A 16510-nucleotide genomic window follows, 5' to 3' on the forward strand; every position below is an offset into this window, starting at 1 on the left:
CAGCAGCATCCCAGAAATTCCCAGAGAGGCAAGACTGAAGGACAGGTGGGGAGCCACACAGTGCCACCTCAAACCACTGTCCCCATGGCAAGCGGTAGGGTGGATGGGGGCTCCCCACAGAGCTGGGCCTCATTCAGACCAAATAGCATTTAGTGGTGGGTTTTGTGGCGATGTGGGAGGACAAAACAGTATCGTTGTTTGCTCCGTGAACTTTGCCTGAAAAGCACATGGTTTCCGGCTCCCAACTTGGGAGCAACAACTCTTCCAGAGGGGCTTTCTCCATCCGCAACAAGTTTGCTGATTATTTCTCCTCCCCTGCTGGTAGAATCTCCTTGCATCATGATTTTGTTGGAAGAACCAAGCAACATAATAGAGACTAGGAGCAATTTGGTGGACCAGTATCCTTTTAAATCCTGACACCAAATGTGTCATGTCAACCATCGCTTATAAGAACCTGTGTGCAGAGTTTCATGGCTTGCGATTATGTTCATTATTGATTAATCTGTGAATAATTGATTTCAGTAAATCATTTCAGCTACAAAATGTCCAAAAAACAGCCAAAAAATGCCAGTCAGCTCTAAATTGCCACCTACATTTCATAATTGCTCAGTAATTCAGTAAGATGGAACAAAAGTTCTCTCTAAAATCCAAAAGTATTCAATTTGAAATTACAAAATACAGATAAAACAGCAAAAACTCAGATCTGAGATACTAGAACCAGCTTTTGCGCACATGTTGCTGGACAAAAGTGATTTTTGCCTTTCTCCTTTCTTATTCTTCCCTGTTATACCTCCCTCCCTAGAACAAAGTCTCAAAGAGGCCAACAACAAACCCAAAAAAAGCTCAAATCCATTTGGTTTTATACATGTTATTTTGTAAGTTCTACACTTAATTCTCCTGCTGTCTCGTTCTAATTGCCCTTCTTCTTCCCATAATGAACCTTAAAACTTCCCTAGCCTATATAACTAGTTTCATGTTGAACATGAAACCTCAAATACCATCCATACCATGTTCTTTTGTATAATGTGGGTACTGCTGCCCTCTTCTGTTACAGAGGCAGACTTCATCTAAATGGCTAAGAATTCTTTCACTGCTGCGACATTATGTAACATGTAATATGGGTGACATTGTAGTCATAAACTATTCATCGTTACTAACCTTTGATTCATGCCACGAACACACTAGCCAGACTAAAAACGCAAGCCTTCAAAGGTGAGTGTCAGCCAGCGCTAGTGAAGCGCCATTAACATTGCTCTTTCACCGCTCAGTACTACTTAAAGTAATAATAGAACTCCATGTTTTTCTGTTGATTAAAAACAATAAGATCGGTAACGTGAATAAATTAAAACAATAGTGGAAATTTCGCCGACAGGGTTTATTTAAAGTCACAATATAAAACACAGCCTTCGGTTTCTTTGTGGCGGCGACCCGCGAGCGTTCCATTCATAGCAAGCCAATCAGAGTGGCGCCTACTGAAGCCTTCCACCCAATAGCGGAGCTGCTTGTTGTTTGGCCCTGTTGCGGCCGCGGACAGACAGAAGCAAGGGGACCGGTTTGAAGCTAAGCTAATTCAGTCATATTACAGTTAGCAAATTCTGATATTTGCATTGGTTCCGTTTGCAGCACACGCGTGTATCTGTTTTCGAAAAATCAGCGCTTCCTGTTAGTATTTTATCCGTTGGGCTAAGAAGCCAAATCGGGCATTTATTTTGGTAAACCGCTTCTGCGCTGCTAACTGAATCGGCAGCGGGTAGGCGCCAGTCTTGTTTGACAACAGCGCTATTTGGTCGCGCTCCCTGTGTTATTGTTTGTAGCTTTTGAGTGAAGGCGCTAATTTCCTTGAGGTGTACGCGATTAAGAAAGAAAGCTCTCAAAAGCTAAAATAAAGCTAACCATGGCAGAATTCCTCGAAGATCCGTCGGTTCTCACGAAAGATAAGCTGAAGAATGAGCTCACAGCCAACAATGTGCCACTTCCGAGCGGCGAGCATAAAAAAGAAGTATATGTGCAGCTGTATCTGAAAAACCTGACCATTCTGAATAACAAGAAGAGTCCGCCTGCAGACACCTTCTCTAGCGACGAAGAGTTACCTGCTCCCGTGGTGACCAACAAAAGTCGATCCGGAAGAGTAAGTTTTTGTTTTGTAATTGTTTTATTTTGTTTTTTTTTTAATGTAGATATCTGAGATTTGTTGCGGTCGTCTGTATGGATCATAAATGTGAGTTATGATGTGTAACTTGAATTTTTGTGCAGAAAGCTACCAAAAAGACAGACAAACCTCGCACAGAGGAAGTGGAGGTGACAGAACTCACTGATGAAGATTTAAAACAACAGCTGGCGAAACATGGGGTGGACACAGGACCCATTGTTGGTGAGATACTGGAGGGTTTTTTTTTAAGTGTGTTTATCCAACGCGGGGAACAAAAGTAGAGTTATTTCAAAAGATAGCAAAATGGACGAAAAATACATTTATTGTCATTGGTAAGTCGTGGATCAGCAGTTAGGGTATCGGACCCGTAACCGGTGGGTCGCTGGTTCGATTCCCCGTCCATGGCTGAGGTACCCTTGAGCAAGGTCACTTGGGTGGGTTAAATGCAGAGCACGAATTTCGTTGGAGTGAGTTCCCTCCAATGACAAAATATGTCACTTTAATTGATTTAGCACTTCTAAAGCGGCAACTCCAGAAGCGGCTTGTGATCGGAGGATCACCGGTTCGATTCCCCCACCAGACGGGCAGGAAAAATTTGGGTGTGGTGGAGTGATTAATACGAAAAAATGCCCCCCCCCCGCCCTTCATTAGCCGGCTGATGTGCCCTTGAGCAAGGCACTCAACCCCCAATATGCTCCCCGGGCGCTTGATGCTGCCCACTGCTCCTGTGTGTGTTTCACTGCATGTAGTTTGCCGGGTGTTGCATGTGTGTGTTCAACTAAGGATGGGATAAATGCAGTAGTAAAATTCAGTATGTGTATGTAAAAATATATATACTGCTAATAAAGTGGATTCTTCTTCTTCTTAATTCACATAAAAGAAAACATAATAAACAAAAAAATATTTATATATAATATACATATCTGGAGCAGTGTTATGTATATCTCAGTAATTCAGTCCAAATAAGATGACTGCATTGAACAAATACGTTTAAATCCTTCTTGAATTTATGTACAATGTGTTGTGTGTCATTTATCCTTTTATGCATTGTCTTCACTTCCATTCAGCCTCCACCCGTAAGCTGTATGAGAAGAGGCTGCAGAAGCTTTTGGACCAGCTTCCAGCTGAACCTGAAGCTCCTACAAACGTCACAGCTCTCCCCAAGACAGACAGTAACCAGAACGGCAACACAAATTCTGACCAGTACAGCGACAAGGAAGATGGTGAGCTCTGACCACACGTTACTCGTAGTCTTTTCAATTCTCGCTGTTACTCACTAAGACAAATAATGTGACATCAATATGTCAGCATGTGTCAGAATATGCTTTCGTTTCTTAAACAAAATCAATCCACACTACTTTGTAAACCTACATTTTGCAACCGTCCATGAGTAGATGCTAGAAAAACAGTGATGACTGAATTTTCACTGTTTGTGTTTCCGTGTGTTTTTCAGAGGAGATTGCTACCCCTGAAGCAGAGCCAGTTCCTGTGGTAGAGAAGCCTGTGAGAAGCAGAGGGAAAACCCCAGTGACTGTGAGAACCAGCAGCAGACGACAAACCAAGGTGAGGCACCTCTCGCTGTCCCTGCCCAGAGAGAGTGGGAGAGAGATAAAAGTATATTTTAAATTTGTGTGAATGATATGTATGTTTTTATTTTACCCTGACAGGTGGTGGAGGAAATTGTTACTGAAGAAACACCCAAGAAGTCCAGCGAGAGTGTGGTTGAAGATATCCTCGCCAATGAAATCAGCACACCAACAGGCATCAGGTAACAGCTCATAATGAATTTTCAGGCTCACAGCCAGCCAAACGTGTGAATCATGTTTCCCTAAAATATTTTTCTGTTTGGGCAAACAGATTAAGCTGGAAGCTTACTCTATAAGTTGAACATGAAAGATTCTTCTTGGCCTTGGTAATATTAGCGGGATTTAAAGAAGAAATGAATCAAGGTCCACTTACTAGCTTGTTTCCAGATGCTTTGAACTGCGTTTAGCATCCCGACTCAGCAGTGGTAGCTGTCGCATCCGGTGCCAAAGAACAGAACAGAGACGGGGGTCGTGAACGTAGCTCCCTCAGTGTCGGTCTTTGGCGTCAGATGCGAAAGCCATCTCCATGACAGCTTAGAAACCTGCTAAGAAGGACTGTGAGATGCAGTTGAAAGTTCCACGAAAACTTGTTAGTGGACTTTGAGTTAAGTTTTTTGTGTATGTGTCCAGCCTAAAAGATATCTCGTGTGTTCCCCTGATCAGCGCGACCTGCAGGCGCCCGATCCGTGGTGCGGCGGGCAGACCAGTAAAACCAAGCGAATACTGGATGAATGAATCCCTTGTGCAACACACTGTCCACACTGAGAGCCGCTCTTACTCAGAAGCTTACTCCAGAGTGGGCAGCAGCAGCACTTCAAGCAAAGCGCCGGCCCGACGAGGCTTCCTGTCTGTGTTGCTCAAGCTCCTGCTCCTTGTTGTGGTGGGTGGTTCTCTCTACTATGCCTACCAGAACCTTGATGCGGATCAAATCAACACCCTCAAAGGTCTCCTGGACAGCGTCATCGTCCCCCTTCAAGGTGTTGTCAACAACGCAGCCACCTACCTGGGCATCAGCAACAGCAGCGCTACAGAGAGCCCCGGCAAGTAAAGACCCTCAAGCCCTGTCCACACCAGTTCCCTGCCGCCTGCCACAGCACACCATAACTCAAGCAGTAAACTTGGCTCACCTCTTCTTTTTACCTACATGGTTGGACAAAGGACACAGATTTTAATTAGAACAATAAACTTTCTCCTTTCCAGACTCCGGGTTTCCTCCCACCACAGGAGGAAACGGTAGCTTCTGGGTTACACTGTTTTGTGGCAGTCAGAAGAGACTCATTTTAATGTTGATTTTAATCTGTGAATTGCTTTGTGTCTTTGTGTGTATTTAACCATTGTATGTAGAAACGAGTGCAGAACAGCCAGGTTATCCATGCATGGTTGTAGTTTTTGAAGGTCATACTGTAGTATCTAACTCTCTGTGCCAGGTGTTTTTCTGATGGTGAAGTGCCTGGACACTTTTAGCACTTAGTGCCCTCCCATTTTAAAGCACAAAGCAGTGCTACTACTAATACCAGAATGTCTACGTGTTTCTGTCTGAATTTCAAATTTTGCTCTGTAGCTGTAGAGTTAGGTAGAGTGATTCATTATTTCTACGGTGCTCAGGTCAATTCAGCTCTAACCTTTTTAATGTGGTCTGTGCTGGGAGGAGACACGTGGTGTAATCAGGTCACGTCGCTGCATGAGGAAAACCTGCCCACGTTCGGGTTAAGGTATAAGAATTTTATTTTATTTTTTTTCCTTGTGGCTGATCACTGCTTGACTTATTGTACACAAGGCTCTCAGTAAAATTACGATTGTGATCACTTTGTATTGTAAGTATTGATTTTTACACTCAAACGGATTTGAAGAAGATATAATGTAGTTCGGGGATCTTTTATCAAAATCCTCATCAATTTACACTCGATTGTAAAGTATTGATAATTGACCACTTATTTGACAGCTATTCCTTAAGGAAATGAAAATTGCAGCATTTGACCGTCATTATTGATTTTTCAGCCCTGCCTGCCGGTGTGCCCATTTGAGTTTACATGCTTTTGGTTTTAGTGGTCTGTTGTGCTTTATTGCTCTTTTTTGTTTGTTTGATTTTTTTTGTTTTGTTTTGTTTTTTGTTTTGTTTTTTTACTAGATTTCTGATCCTTCAGTCCTAATTGCAGGATTGGCTGTTGTGCACCCACATAGCCCACCTCACTGATTGCAAGTGTCCAGACATGGCAGATCTGCAAAGAAGACACATGGAGAAAGTTAATCCTTTTGGGACAGTTAATTGATTTATTCTCTTCATAACTCTTGAAAACTTCTGCCTGTTCAAGTTACCACAATTAAGACACTGTAGGTGTGTAGGTGAGGGGTTGTTTTGGGGAGGGGGCGGTGCTTTCACTTGCAGGTGATGTTTGGGGCGGGAAGATTTTTGGGGCACCTTTGTTTCTATTTTGCTATTTTTCTAAAATGGTGTAATACAGTTTTTTATAGCACATTTTAAGGTAACATTTGAAAGCAATATGTCATATATTCAGCTGATACTGTATCTTAATCTGATTCTTTCTGACTTAAAATGAGCGATTCATCATCAGGCAGCTCTCCCACAATGGACAGAAATGGTAGGGGTTATGTGGGTAAGGATTTTTAATCTGTTTATTTATGATAAGGTAGGCAGTGTATCATAAAATAAACTTTGTTGTTGCCAGATATTTTTTTTCCTCTGTCTTCTCTAACGCCAGATGCTCTGTAATTCTTATCACGGCACGTGCAGACTCTTCTCTTTAGATGAAATTTGAGTTCAAAATCAGTTAGTGAAAGAGAAGATTAAACAATTAGAGGAAAGTAATGCTCTGATTTGTTTCTGCTTAATGTGCCTGAACACTGATAAAGCTACCATTTCTGAAAATGCAATGGAAGACTATTAATAATAGATGATAAATAAATTACAATTAGACCTGTATGAAAGTAGTATTTAACCTGCTGATACAACATGCGGGGGAAGATTTTTCTCCTCGGAGTAGACCACATTGATGCATCGCAAATGTTAAAACCAGTTTCCGTGCATGACATGTATTCATCAAGATAGTCAGAGAATATCATGGCTATTACTGACAAGGGCACGCAGTCATATGAGTTCATGTATAAAATTCGATTTATGACATCGCATGAAAAATATTGGCAGGTTCCCGCATTTGTATAACTAATATTGTACAGTAATTTCCCTTCTGTGCTTCTGTTCTTGTGGCCTCTGTTCACTTAAATCTGTTACCTGTATGAGACAGCCTGAACAGGTAAGTGAATTTAAAGTGAAAAACATATTTTTCAAACACTTAAATCTTCTCGTCCCTCCCTGAAAGGCCTTCCAAATAGGTATCAGTTTTTATTTTCACTTTGCTGTTGTCTTTGTTTGTTCTGGATTAGCTCGCTGGCTCTGCAGCTGGAGGTTCTGTTCATTTTCATGTGGAACCATCAGCTCAGCCAAAACGCTGAGGCCCTTCACTTTAACTGGGTCTGAGGAGCTATGAAACAGGCATTTACTTCATGAATTCAACAACATTAATTCAACAACTCATGAAGAAGAGCAGCGTTGAGTGTGAAAAATGATGTTTACTTCCCATGAAGGTTTGCACGGAAGGCACAGATCGTCTGTTTTTTTTCTTTAACAGTAAATATGTGCTGCCGTAGGTGAATGTTGTACCAGCTGACTGAGGTGAGTCTCGGAGTGCCAAACTGAGACTTTGTAGGGGGATGGAGAGGCTTAGTCAATTAAATCCAGCAGGCTGCAACCTGACAGAACAGCAGGAAGAGGAGAAGGCACACGGCACAGCACACCAAGGGGGAGTCTTACTGTAGTGTTGGAGAAAGGATTTGATTCACTCAGAGCAACTGGACCCTGAAGACAGCAGGTGATGCTTTTTAATGTTATGCAAAAGTTTGAACTATCTGCAGGAAGCAGGCAAATTTAGACTGGATTTGGTCGGATTTTGGTTCGTAACTCACTCGTCTGACTGTGAGGAAAGTTATGATCTCATTTTTAAAAGTGACAACAGTTGAATTTGTTTTGGTGTGTCTCCCGCTTTTCATGCTCTGTGCTGTGCTGATTTTAGGCTTTGAAGAATTGCAAATGTATTCTGTTTACTCACCACATATAAGTGGGTCAGCTTGCAGTTTTTGGGGGTTTTTTTGACACTAGCCGTCACAGTTTTTGGCTTAATTTTTTTTCTCCAGATTCACTGAGACAATAACTTATGTACTAAAGACAAATAGATTGTAAATAAGTCATAATTTGTTTCTTTCCTTAAAAAGTTAGTAGGTGGTTCAGTTGAAATGTAGTTTTATCTGGGACCTGTGGCTCATCAAATAATTACTCGAATGTGAGAAATCTTGCTACATGGTAAAAAAAAAAAAAGTCAAGGCTAAATGTCTAATGTATTATCTCTTTAAAATACCAGTCACGCTGAAATTGACTGTTTAGACGAATTATTAAATGTTTTGAAATTGAAGTTGTCAAATGTTTAACGTGTAGTGTCACCTGCACCGCACGCTGCGTTCAAGTTCAACTGTGACTTAATTCATCTCAATGACAGACAAACATTTGCTACGTGGTCTTGTCTATAATTTTGACATAAAAATTCAGTTCTCTGTTCTTACTTTGGCTCCCTGATCATTTAAGTATCAATCATGTTTATGTCATTTTTGTAAATCTACTGCTGCCCCCCGTGACCTTGCAGATTAATCCACTTCATTAACCGCTCGTGTTTACATGCTTTCCATGCACAACACTTTCTCCCAGTAATCCAGTTTCACTCAGGGGGGTCTGTGAATGAACAGTTTACCAATGCACTGATGGGACCAGATAATCCTTTGCAGACATCTTGGTTTACAACAACATGATTCATTTCAGGACTTGTTCAATGACATCCTATATTGTAATCTAATTTATACCCCAAGCACTACTATTAGTTTCAGGCAGAAAACTGTTGCACAGAAAACAGTTGGAATTACAGTGTAGTGCTACATGTATTAAATTATGAATACTGTATAAAAGTAAAAACAGCTGCCAGATGTGCAATGTGGTGAAAATTCAGTGGCAGGTGGATCATACATAATTTATATTTCTCAATACTTGTTATTTAACAGTGGAAATATTATAGCTTTAATATATATATATATATATATAAAATGCATTGGTGCAAATGAAGGTAACATCATTTGTAAAATACTTTTTACGCTATACATGATAGAAGTAATTTGTTATTGTTCTTCAGAGACACCTTATTAGGTACAAGGTTAATGTTCATCCATAGTTCAGATGCAGCAGATGGAGGCAGCGTTAAGGGATTACAGTAACTCCTTTAACAGTCTGCAGTCAGTCAATCAAGTTCGGCATCCGATTATAGCACTCCGTCCTGCATTTGGGGAGGAGGGTAGAGTGAGAGGAAAAGAGCTCAGTGCAGTTCCCCAGTCCTGCCGAGAGTCACATGTGCTTTGTGCTGCTGCTGCAGCTGACCGGATACCTGACTGCCTGCCTGCCTGCCTGCCTGCCTGCCTGCCTGCCTCCTCGACTGTCTGGATTGCACAAACAGTGACTGTGGGGGGGAGTGTTGTGGATGCAGGGGTTACACAGCTCTGTGCTAACACACCTTAGGTATACACGCAGTTTGCCATGCTGATTACATGGTGGTATTTATACCTCGCAGTTCGGAGCATCGCAGAAAAATGCAAGTATTGCTGCTGTTATTGTGTCTGGCCTCGTGTCTTTTCAAGGTGAACTCTGCAGAGGAATGATGTGTGGGAAGGAGATCAGACAGTGTGTTTTCTGTTTTTCTGTTGTTGTTTTTTTTTCCTGTGATGGCTCTAGATGTCAGAAAAGTCATGCTTCCATTAGTGATTTTGAGATAAATGTCAGGCTTAATTTGTAATCCCTCCGAAGTCTAACATTTTATGTCCTTAATGCAGTATTTATGATGTCTGAGCACGCAGCCTGCTTTCTGGATGCAGGAACATTTTCCTCAGTTGTGTCTGTATATAGTGTTTGTCACTTGTCTTCAGTGCACATTTCCTCATGTTTCTCTTTCTTCATCTCCCCCTCTTCTTCAATTTTACCCTCCTAAGCATTGAAAATGGCCTCGATTCTGCAGAAGCTGATCACCCCACTATTCAGTGGTCCCCCTGAGCCACCCAGGAATAAAGTGACAGTGGTGGGCGTGGGCCAGGTTGGCATGGCCTGTGCTGTCAGCATCTTGCTAAGGGTAAGAGCTGCACTGGTTTTGCCTCTGCTCAGATTACCTTCCTGTCGGCGTTTGTTACAGGAAGGGGTAATACCCAGGATCCTCCCAGACTGACACCAGATTACTGACCTCTTGGCGTCTGATCTCGCTGTTATCCCCTCACTCCCCTTGAGAAGAGTTGTCACCAAAAGAAAATATCTACAGTGACTCCTACTAAATCCTGCCTTTTCTTCTTGAGCTGAATTTGGGCAGCAGCTTCTTGGCTGTTCAATAGTAATAGCAGCAGGTGCCAAGTGGAAAATCCCTTTTATTAAATCTTTAGCAATTATTATACTATATGCACAGTGGTAGTGATAGGTCAATGAGAAGATGTAGATTAGTGAGGTCAGGTTTTGATTTGATATGTGATTTGTACATTTTATCTGGACAGAGTTTGAGAAAGTTATGATAGGTAAGTCAGTCATTAGGCTTAGCTGATGCGCTATATGTAGTCAAGTGTCATCTGCATAAAAGTGGAATAAACACATGAAACCTATGTTTCTTTTGCAATGCATGCATAATGTAGCATTGTGGGAGAAATACATGCAGAAGGGGTATGACCCATGGAGGTGCCAGTTTGGGACCAGACTACAACAGTAGGTCAGGTATACATAAACAGATAAGTTGCTGAATGAATGAACTGTGAGTGGAAGAAGCTTTGTGCGAGTTGTTCTGAACTTCCTTGATGTGTGTAGGAGCTGGCTGATGAGCTGGCCCTGGTGGATGTGATGGAGGACAAGCTGAAAGGAGAGATGATGGACCTGCAACACGGCAGCCTCTTCCTCAAAACCCCCAAAATAGTTGCAGACAAAGGTAAGTTTATACTTTACTTTTACTTTATAAGAAGCTCAGTCTTAGAACTCGGTTTGGATGCAGTTAACTAAACTTTGTAACCAAACCATTAGCTTTTAAAATAGTCTAGACTCATACCAGCTCAGGGGAAAAATTGAATGTCTGACTATCTAAAGGTAGTTAACCATCGCATCAACTCTACTCCTCCTTTTCCCCTTTGTCTCTCAGACTACTCTGTGACAGCAAACTCCCGCATCGTGGTGGTGACAGCTGGAGTCCGTCAGCAGGAGGGGGAGAGCAGGCTGAACCTCGTCCAGAGAAACGTCAACATCTTCAAGCACATCGTCCCTCAGATCGTCAGATACAGCCCTGACTGCACCATCATCGTGGTTTCCAACCCAGGTGCTGCCTAGTGCGCATTTCTTCATCCTGTCTGTTTTTCTCTCACACAGACATACAGTATCCATCTTCTAATAACAACACTCTTCAACAGTTGATGTGCTGACTTACATAACCTGGAAACTGAGCGGCCTTCCCAAGCACCGTGTCATTGGCAGCGGCACCAACTTGGACTCTGCGCGCTTCCGCTTCCTGATGGCTGACAAACTGGGAATCCACCCCAGCAGCTTCAACGGCTGGATCCTGGGAGAACATGGAGACACCAGCGGTGAGGATTTGTGGAATTTCTGAACTTTTGAACTGCGATCCAGAAAGAGAGTATCACAGTAAGTTAACATGTGTGACAGAGCAGCTGTCTGAACTTTGAAGGCTGATGGTTCCAACACGTGTTTTAGTGCCGGTGTGGAGTGGAACAAACGTGGCTGGAGTCAACCTGCAGACGTTGAACCCGGACATCGGCACCGACTCTGATAATGAGAACTGGAAGGAAACACACAAGATGGTGGTGGACAGGTAGGCAAGGATTCACATCAAGGGCTGCTCACATTTCACAAATTAGAATTGAAAAATTAAGCTCATTTTGCATCCAAGGACTAGACATTGAAATCACTGTGCGTTCAGCACAGTTTCCCTCTCTGTCAGGACAAAAGCAGCAGTCCTGAGGGAAAATCTGCTGCTAAGAGAGTTATTGTGTTTTATCAGTTTATTCAGTGAAAGTGAAAACTGAAAGGACCTCACGTTTTTTGTCTTCTTGTGTCTCACAGTGCCTACGAGGTGATCAGACTGAAAGGTTACACCAACTGGGCCATTGGTCTGAGTGTAGCCGACCTGACAGAAAGTCTCATAAGAAACATGAACAGGATCCACCCTGTTTCCACCATGGTGCAGGTAAGGGCTGCTGACACTCTCTCTCTCACGCACACACACACACGCACACACACGCACTTCTGTTTTCATACACATTTTAGAAATGAGCTGCAGCAGACTGTACTTTTGCCTTGATGTAGCATCGGCTGAAACTGCTTAGTATCGTGCATTAAAGTACTTTGATGTTATTTTTGTAGCATTTCAGTAGACATGTTCATTATTTTTCATTATTTAATCCAAAAAATGTGTCAGCAAAGCTGATTTTTAATTTGTACAAATGCTCATATTGAAGACAGAATTTTGATTTGTAAGCCAAAATATCAAATTAATCATGATCATACCATTACTTGTTTTATATTTGAAATATAAATTTCAGTTTTACTTTTCTGCAATCAGACTGTAAGTAATAATGACTTTCAGTTTTAAGCTTTTGCATTCAGATTCAAATTGTGCCTTGCAAATGATATTTATTTTTTGTTCACGCTTTTTCAAATATGAGCACAAGAACATTTCTTTTTATTTTTTGCAGTCTCCATTCTCTCTCCGCTGACACTTGTCTCTGTATTTGAGATGTATGTTGCCATATATCAGTAAGGTTGTTGTTCATCGTGTGCAGGGCATGTATGGCATCAGTGATGAGGTGTATCTGAGTCTGCCCTGCGTGCTGAACAACGGAGGAGTCGCCAGCGTGGTCAACATGACCCTGACAGATGATGAGATCACCCAGCTGCAGGCCAGTGCCAACACGCTGTGGGACATCCAGAAGGACCTGCAGGACATCTAAGCAAACACCATGGGGCGCTGTAGCATCACTTCCCTGACTGCTCACCACCCTGTGGTCCACAGCACCACCGTCCACACCTTCAACTCAGTGTCCTCTGCAGATTCACAGGCGTAGCTTAACCCCCTCAGATTTAGCTGTAGGTGTCAGCTTGAACAGCTCACCAGAGACCAAATGTGACATCAGCTGAGTGAAACGCTGCTCTGACTCATTTGTCCTCGACCGCCTTGCAGTGTTGGACCACTCGTGTCGCTCTGATGTGTAATAAAGCAAGTTTGTTGTTGCTCGAATGAGAAGTGCATTTGTTCAATTATTCAGCGATAAAGGGATAAAAAAAAGGAATTTAAAGGATGTACTGTACTGTAATGCTGTAGAAGGAGGTGTAGAGAAAGATTTACCAAAAAAGGTCACAGCTATAAGGAAGAAAAGTGATCCAATATCATCCAATTGCTAACAAGGTGACAAACCCAAACTGTCCTTCCTGCACAGAAAAAGAGAGAGAAAAACAGAAATTCTTCAGGAATATATAATGTTGCGATGCAAACTGTCAGCACAGAGGCCATCTTTGTATTTGCTCTCCTAAATCTATTGACTCTGACATTTCAGGTTTGTTTGGGTGTGTTTTTTCCTTTAATGCTTGTTCAGCTGGGTTGATTCACATTTCACTGAATACCTTTCAAATCAAATCAGTTTCTTTCACAGAGAACAGTTTATTTCAAAGTTCTGCATATAAAAAAACCTGACTTTTATCTTTTTTTAAATTGAAATTTATAAAAAAGAAGAAGATTAAGCCCCCGACTCGTTGGTGACCTTTGTTTGACCAAGTCATGGCTGGTTCACGCTGCCATTTCCAATAAAACTCATCTGGCCACATCTCTCAGGGACCTCAGTGTAGACTGTGTGATGATGAACGGTGTTAATCACTGGTGTTAATCAATGGTGTGGTGTGAATGACTTGATTGTTGCACCAAGCTGACGCACAGACTTTTTTTTTCCTTAACTGATAACAAATTTTCAGGACTGCAAAGGGAAATCCCTCCTGGATTCTGCAAGTTCATTCATGAGTAGAAAAGGTTAACACTTCAGTCCAGCTCACAGATGAGACGAGGAAGTTTTATTTATATAGCAGGATTAATCACAAGAAAACAAAGAGCAACAAGTGACAAGCAGAGAAAAGCATATTAAATACAAGAAAGAGCAACAAAAAAACTGGTGGTGAACTCTTCAAAAGTAGTTCAGATTCAGATCTCGTTCTGCTGGGTAGTTATCTGAATTTCCCCCACCTGAAGAAGTAAACAGAAAGAACAAAAAGGTTTGGACAACAACTTCAAAATGCTCAGATGACAATGAGTGTTCACAATGACTTTCAGAGTTTTACCTTCTTCCACTGCTTGCTGCAGAAGATCCAGAAGAATGGATGACAAAGACAGTCCAAGTCGTCCATCACTGCTCTGCTTGTGACTCTCTGCAGGACATTTGACATTTGAAAAGGAATCATGAAACTGCACAACCGAGACTGGAAAGAAAATAAAAACACGTAGCAGCGTGAGACCCAGACGTGTATAAAATCAGCCTCATTTTCCCCACTCTGATGGATGAATACATTTGCTCAACTTTGAAAGCTGACAAGAAAGCCTTTAACAGATAAAAAAATATTACAAAGTGTTTAATAGTTGATGTAACTAATGGCTTTATTAAAGGTGAATGAATAATTTCCGAATACTTTATAGATCAGTGACGTTAGGCCTGTTTAAGAGCACCCTTAGCGTAGACGGGTTGTGAAACATCCATCTTCCTGGTGCATCATTAATACTCAAGTCATGTCATCAAATGAAGTCTGCAGATATAAATATCACTTGAAAAACACTAATAAACCATCAAATCTGCTGTTCTAATTAATGTGCCAATAAAGTTAATTAAGAAGGGTCTGAGTTCGTTCAAAAAAGCCAAAGCGAAGCCAACAACTTGTGAACCCTTTAAAAAGGCTCTTACATTATAATAACAATTTTTTTTTTCTTTACCTGATACCACCGGCTGCAGCACCACATAATGCACTCACCTAAGTGTAAAGTATCTCCTTCTTGTCTGCTGGTGCGCTCCAACACTGAGCGATGTCCCTCTGAAAAAGTCCAACATTCAACACAGTTTCCTCTTAATTTTAACGAGGCAGCTCAACACTAGGAATTTCTGGACAGCTAAAAATGTCCTCTGCAAATTCTTACGTGCTCCTTTGAGGTATAAGATGGCCTGAGGAGTCCAGTTCCTCCTCTGCAAAGTGGTGAAAAACACATCAGTTCACCTCTGAACAATGTTTCCTAAAACATCAGTGTGAGCTTAAATGCGACAGAGAAAAATCAACTTTCACCCACCTGGGGTGCACTCCAGCACTGGGTAACTAATGTCACCATGAGCAACATGACTGTTAAGGTCATTGTTGAACCCTGCAATGACATTTATTTGAATTAAAACAGCAACACTACACTAGAAGAGGAGCAACACCACCATAAGTCTTTAATAAATGAGTGGTAGCTCATTATGGTGTCATTGTAAGCAGATAAAACGATATATTTTTTTAAAGTGTTTATTATTTGTTGACAGTTATAACATCTCCTACCAAGACATACCCGTATTATCTGACCACAGTTAAGTTATAATAAACATACAACTACATTACAGTGTGTTGTTAACTGTTTATGCACTGCGTATAAAGCCTAAGCTCAGCTATAGTGTTACTGTTTTAATTGACATTTTAATTAAGAGAATCGTTCTCAGAGTGAAGCAAAACTTTGCGTGGACCCCATCTCTTACTTCTCAGTTATTTCATGGGAAGGTAGAACAGTGCAAACGCTGACACTAAGACATCATCAACAACAACAATAATGAAAATCGCTTACCTTTAATGTCACTTGCTGTGATCTCCTGCAGGCTGCAGCTTGTGTATAAAAGTCTGATTTGTGCTTCGTCCTCCTCTGTCACTGCTGTTCCATTATAAACCAACTTTAAAAAAAAACAAAGGAAGCCACCTCATTACACAGCCTCAGTGATGGTGATGATGATGAGGGTGACAGGTAGCTTAATTACATCTCACATGATGCTTGACTTGACGAGAGTGACAGGTGCTGTTAAAAGTGTCAGTGCTCATTAGTCACACACTGATGAGACAGATTTAAAGCAGGCTCCTCTCGGGGTCACGGCGTGATGACGACACAGGTGACATTTTTATGAATGAAGCTGATGTGATGACAGCGTGTCAGTGAGCATGTGGGTGTGGACGTGTGCGTGAGGCCTGATGCTGATCAGTCAAGTCGAAGAGTGTGTTGATGATTTCCATAAAAAGCCGAATGCGTACGTACGTGTCATACGAGTAATCAGATGTCTGTTTACTTTCACGGTGACAAAGTGCGGTTTTTTTTAATGCACATTTAGATTTGAATGAAGTTTTGACAATCATTTCAGCTTTTTTTTTCATGCAAAAACTTTGGTTCCAGCTACTTGATTTTGATTTATAATTTGGAATTTTGTAATATTGATTGGCCAAATAATCATTGTGAATTACCAAATATGATAAAAATCATGCCATCATCATCATCATGCCCTCACATTAATGCATCAATAATAACAATCTAATGATGTAAGATACAGTCACACATTTTTATCCTGATGATACATTGATACTTTAACTTGC

The 16510-nt window shown here is 41.5% G+C and overlaps 2 protein-coding genes and 1 long non-coding RNA gene across 5 annotated transcripts; 2 read left to right on the top strand and 1 right to left on the bottom strand.

Moving 5' to 3' along the window:
- The first annotated feature begins 1168 nt into the window (after positions 1 to 1168).
- tmpob (thymopoietin b) lies at positions 1169 to 6423 on the top strand. The gene is made up of 6 exons (XM_046394924.1): positions 1169 to 2128; positions 2254 to 2371; positions 3217 to 3372; positions 3603 to 3712; positions 3817 to 3917; positions 4399 to 6423. Exons 1-6 carry the CDS (start codon positions 1895 to 1897, stop codon positions 4781 to 4783), a joined length of 1104 nt encoding a protein of 367 aa, XP_046250880.1. The 5' UTR covers positions 1169 to 1894; the 3' UTR covers positions 4784 to 6423.
- A 983-nt stretch (positions 6424 to 7406) lies between these two features.
- ldhbb (lactate dehydrogenase Bb) lies at positions 7407 to 13107 on the top strand. Of its 3 annotated transcripts, none has more exons than XM_046395344.1 (8): positions 7407 to 7622; positions 9832 to 9968; positions 10682 to 10799; positions 11007 to 11180; positions 11272 to 11445; positions 11573 to 11690; positions 11942 to 12065; positions 12661 to 13107. In XM_046395344.1, exons 2-8 carry the CDS (start codon positions 9840 to 9842, stop codon positions 12826 to 12828), a joined length of 1005 nt encoding a protein of 334 aa, XP_046251300.1. In that variant the 5' UTR covers positions 7407 to 7622; positions 9832 to 9839; the 3' UTR covers positions 12829 to 13107. The 3 variants fall into 3 exon arrangements, with proteins under 3 accessions (XP_046251300.1, XP_046251302.1, XP_046251301.1); XM_046395346.1 differs by lacking the exon at positions 7407 to 7622 and adding an exon at positions 8932 to 9437; XM_046395345.1 differs by lacking the exon at positions 7407 to 7622 and having other exon boundaries at positions 8933 to 9968.
- An 816-nt stretch (positions 13108 to 13923) lies between these two features.
- LOC124061458 lies at positions 13924 to 15152 on the bottom strand. The gene is made up of 4 exons (XR_006843756.1): positions 15048 to 15152; positions 14885 to 14944; positions 14204 to 14290; positions 13924 to 14108 (listed from the first exon to the last, which is right to left on the bottom strand). It is a non-coding gene; the product is annotated as an uncharacterized LOC124061458 (long non-coding RNA).
- Positions 15153 to 16510: the final 1358 nt, after the last annotated feature.

The sequence above is a fragment of the Scatophagus argus genome, chromosome 7 (assembly GCF_020382885.2).
Source record: "Scatophagus argus isolate fScaArg1 chromosome 7, fScaArg1.pri, whole genome shotgun sequence".
Lineage (NCBI taxonomy): Eukaryota > Metazoa > Chordata > Actinopteri > Scatophagidae > Scatophagus > Scatophagus argus.

Excerpts from the sequence above, each read along its gene's own strand:
- tmpob (XM_046394924.1), top strand. The coding sequence starts at position 1,895 with ATGGCAGAATTCCTCGAAGATCCGTCGGTTCTCACGAAAGATAAGCTG. Across the intron at positions 2,372-3,216 it reads GGACACAGGACCCATTGTTG|CCTCCACCCGTAAGCTGTAT; the intron begins GTGAGATACTGG and ends ACTTCCATTCAG. Across the intron at positions 3,713-3,816 it reads GCAGCAGACGACAAACCAAG|GTGGTGGAGGAAATTGTTAC; the intron begins GTGAGGCACCTC and ends TTACCCTGACAG.
- ldhbb (XM_046395346.1), top strand. The coding sequence starts at position 9,383 with ATGCTGATTACATGGTGGTATTTATACCTCGCAGTTCGGAGCATCGCA. Across the intron at positions 9,438-9,831 it reads TCGGAGCATCGCAGAAAAAT|CATTGAAAATGGCCTCGATT; the intron begins GCAAGTATTGCT and ends TACCCTCCTAAG. Across the intron at positions 11,691-11,941 it reads CACAAGATGGTGGTGGACAG|TGCCTACGAGGTGATCAGAC; the intron begins GTAGGCAAGGAT and ends TGTGTCTCACAG.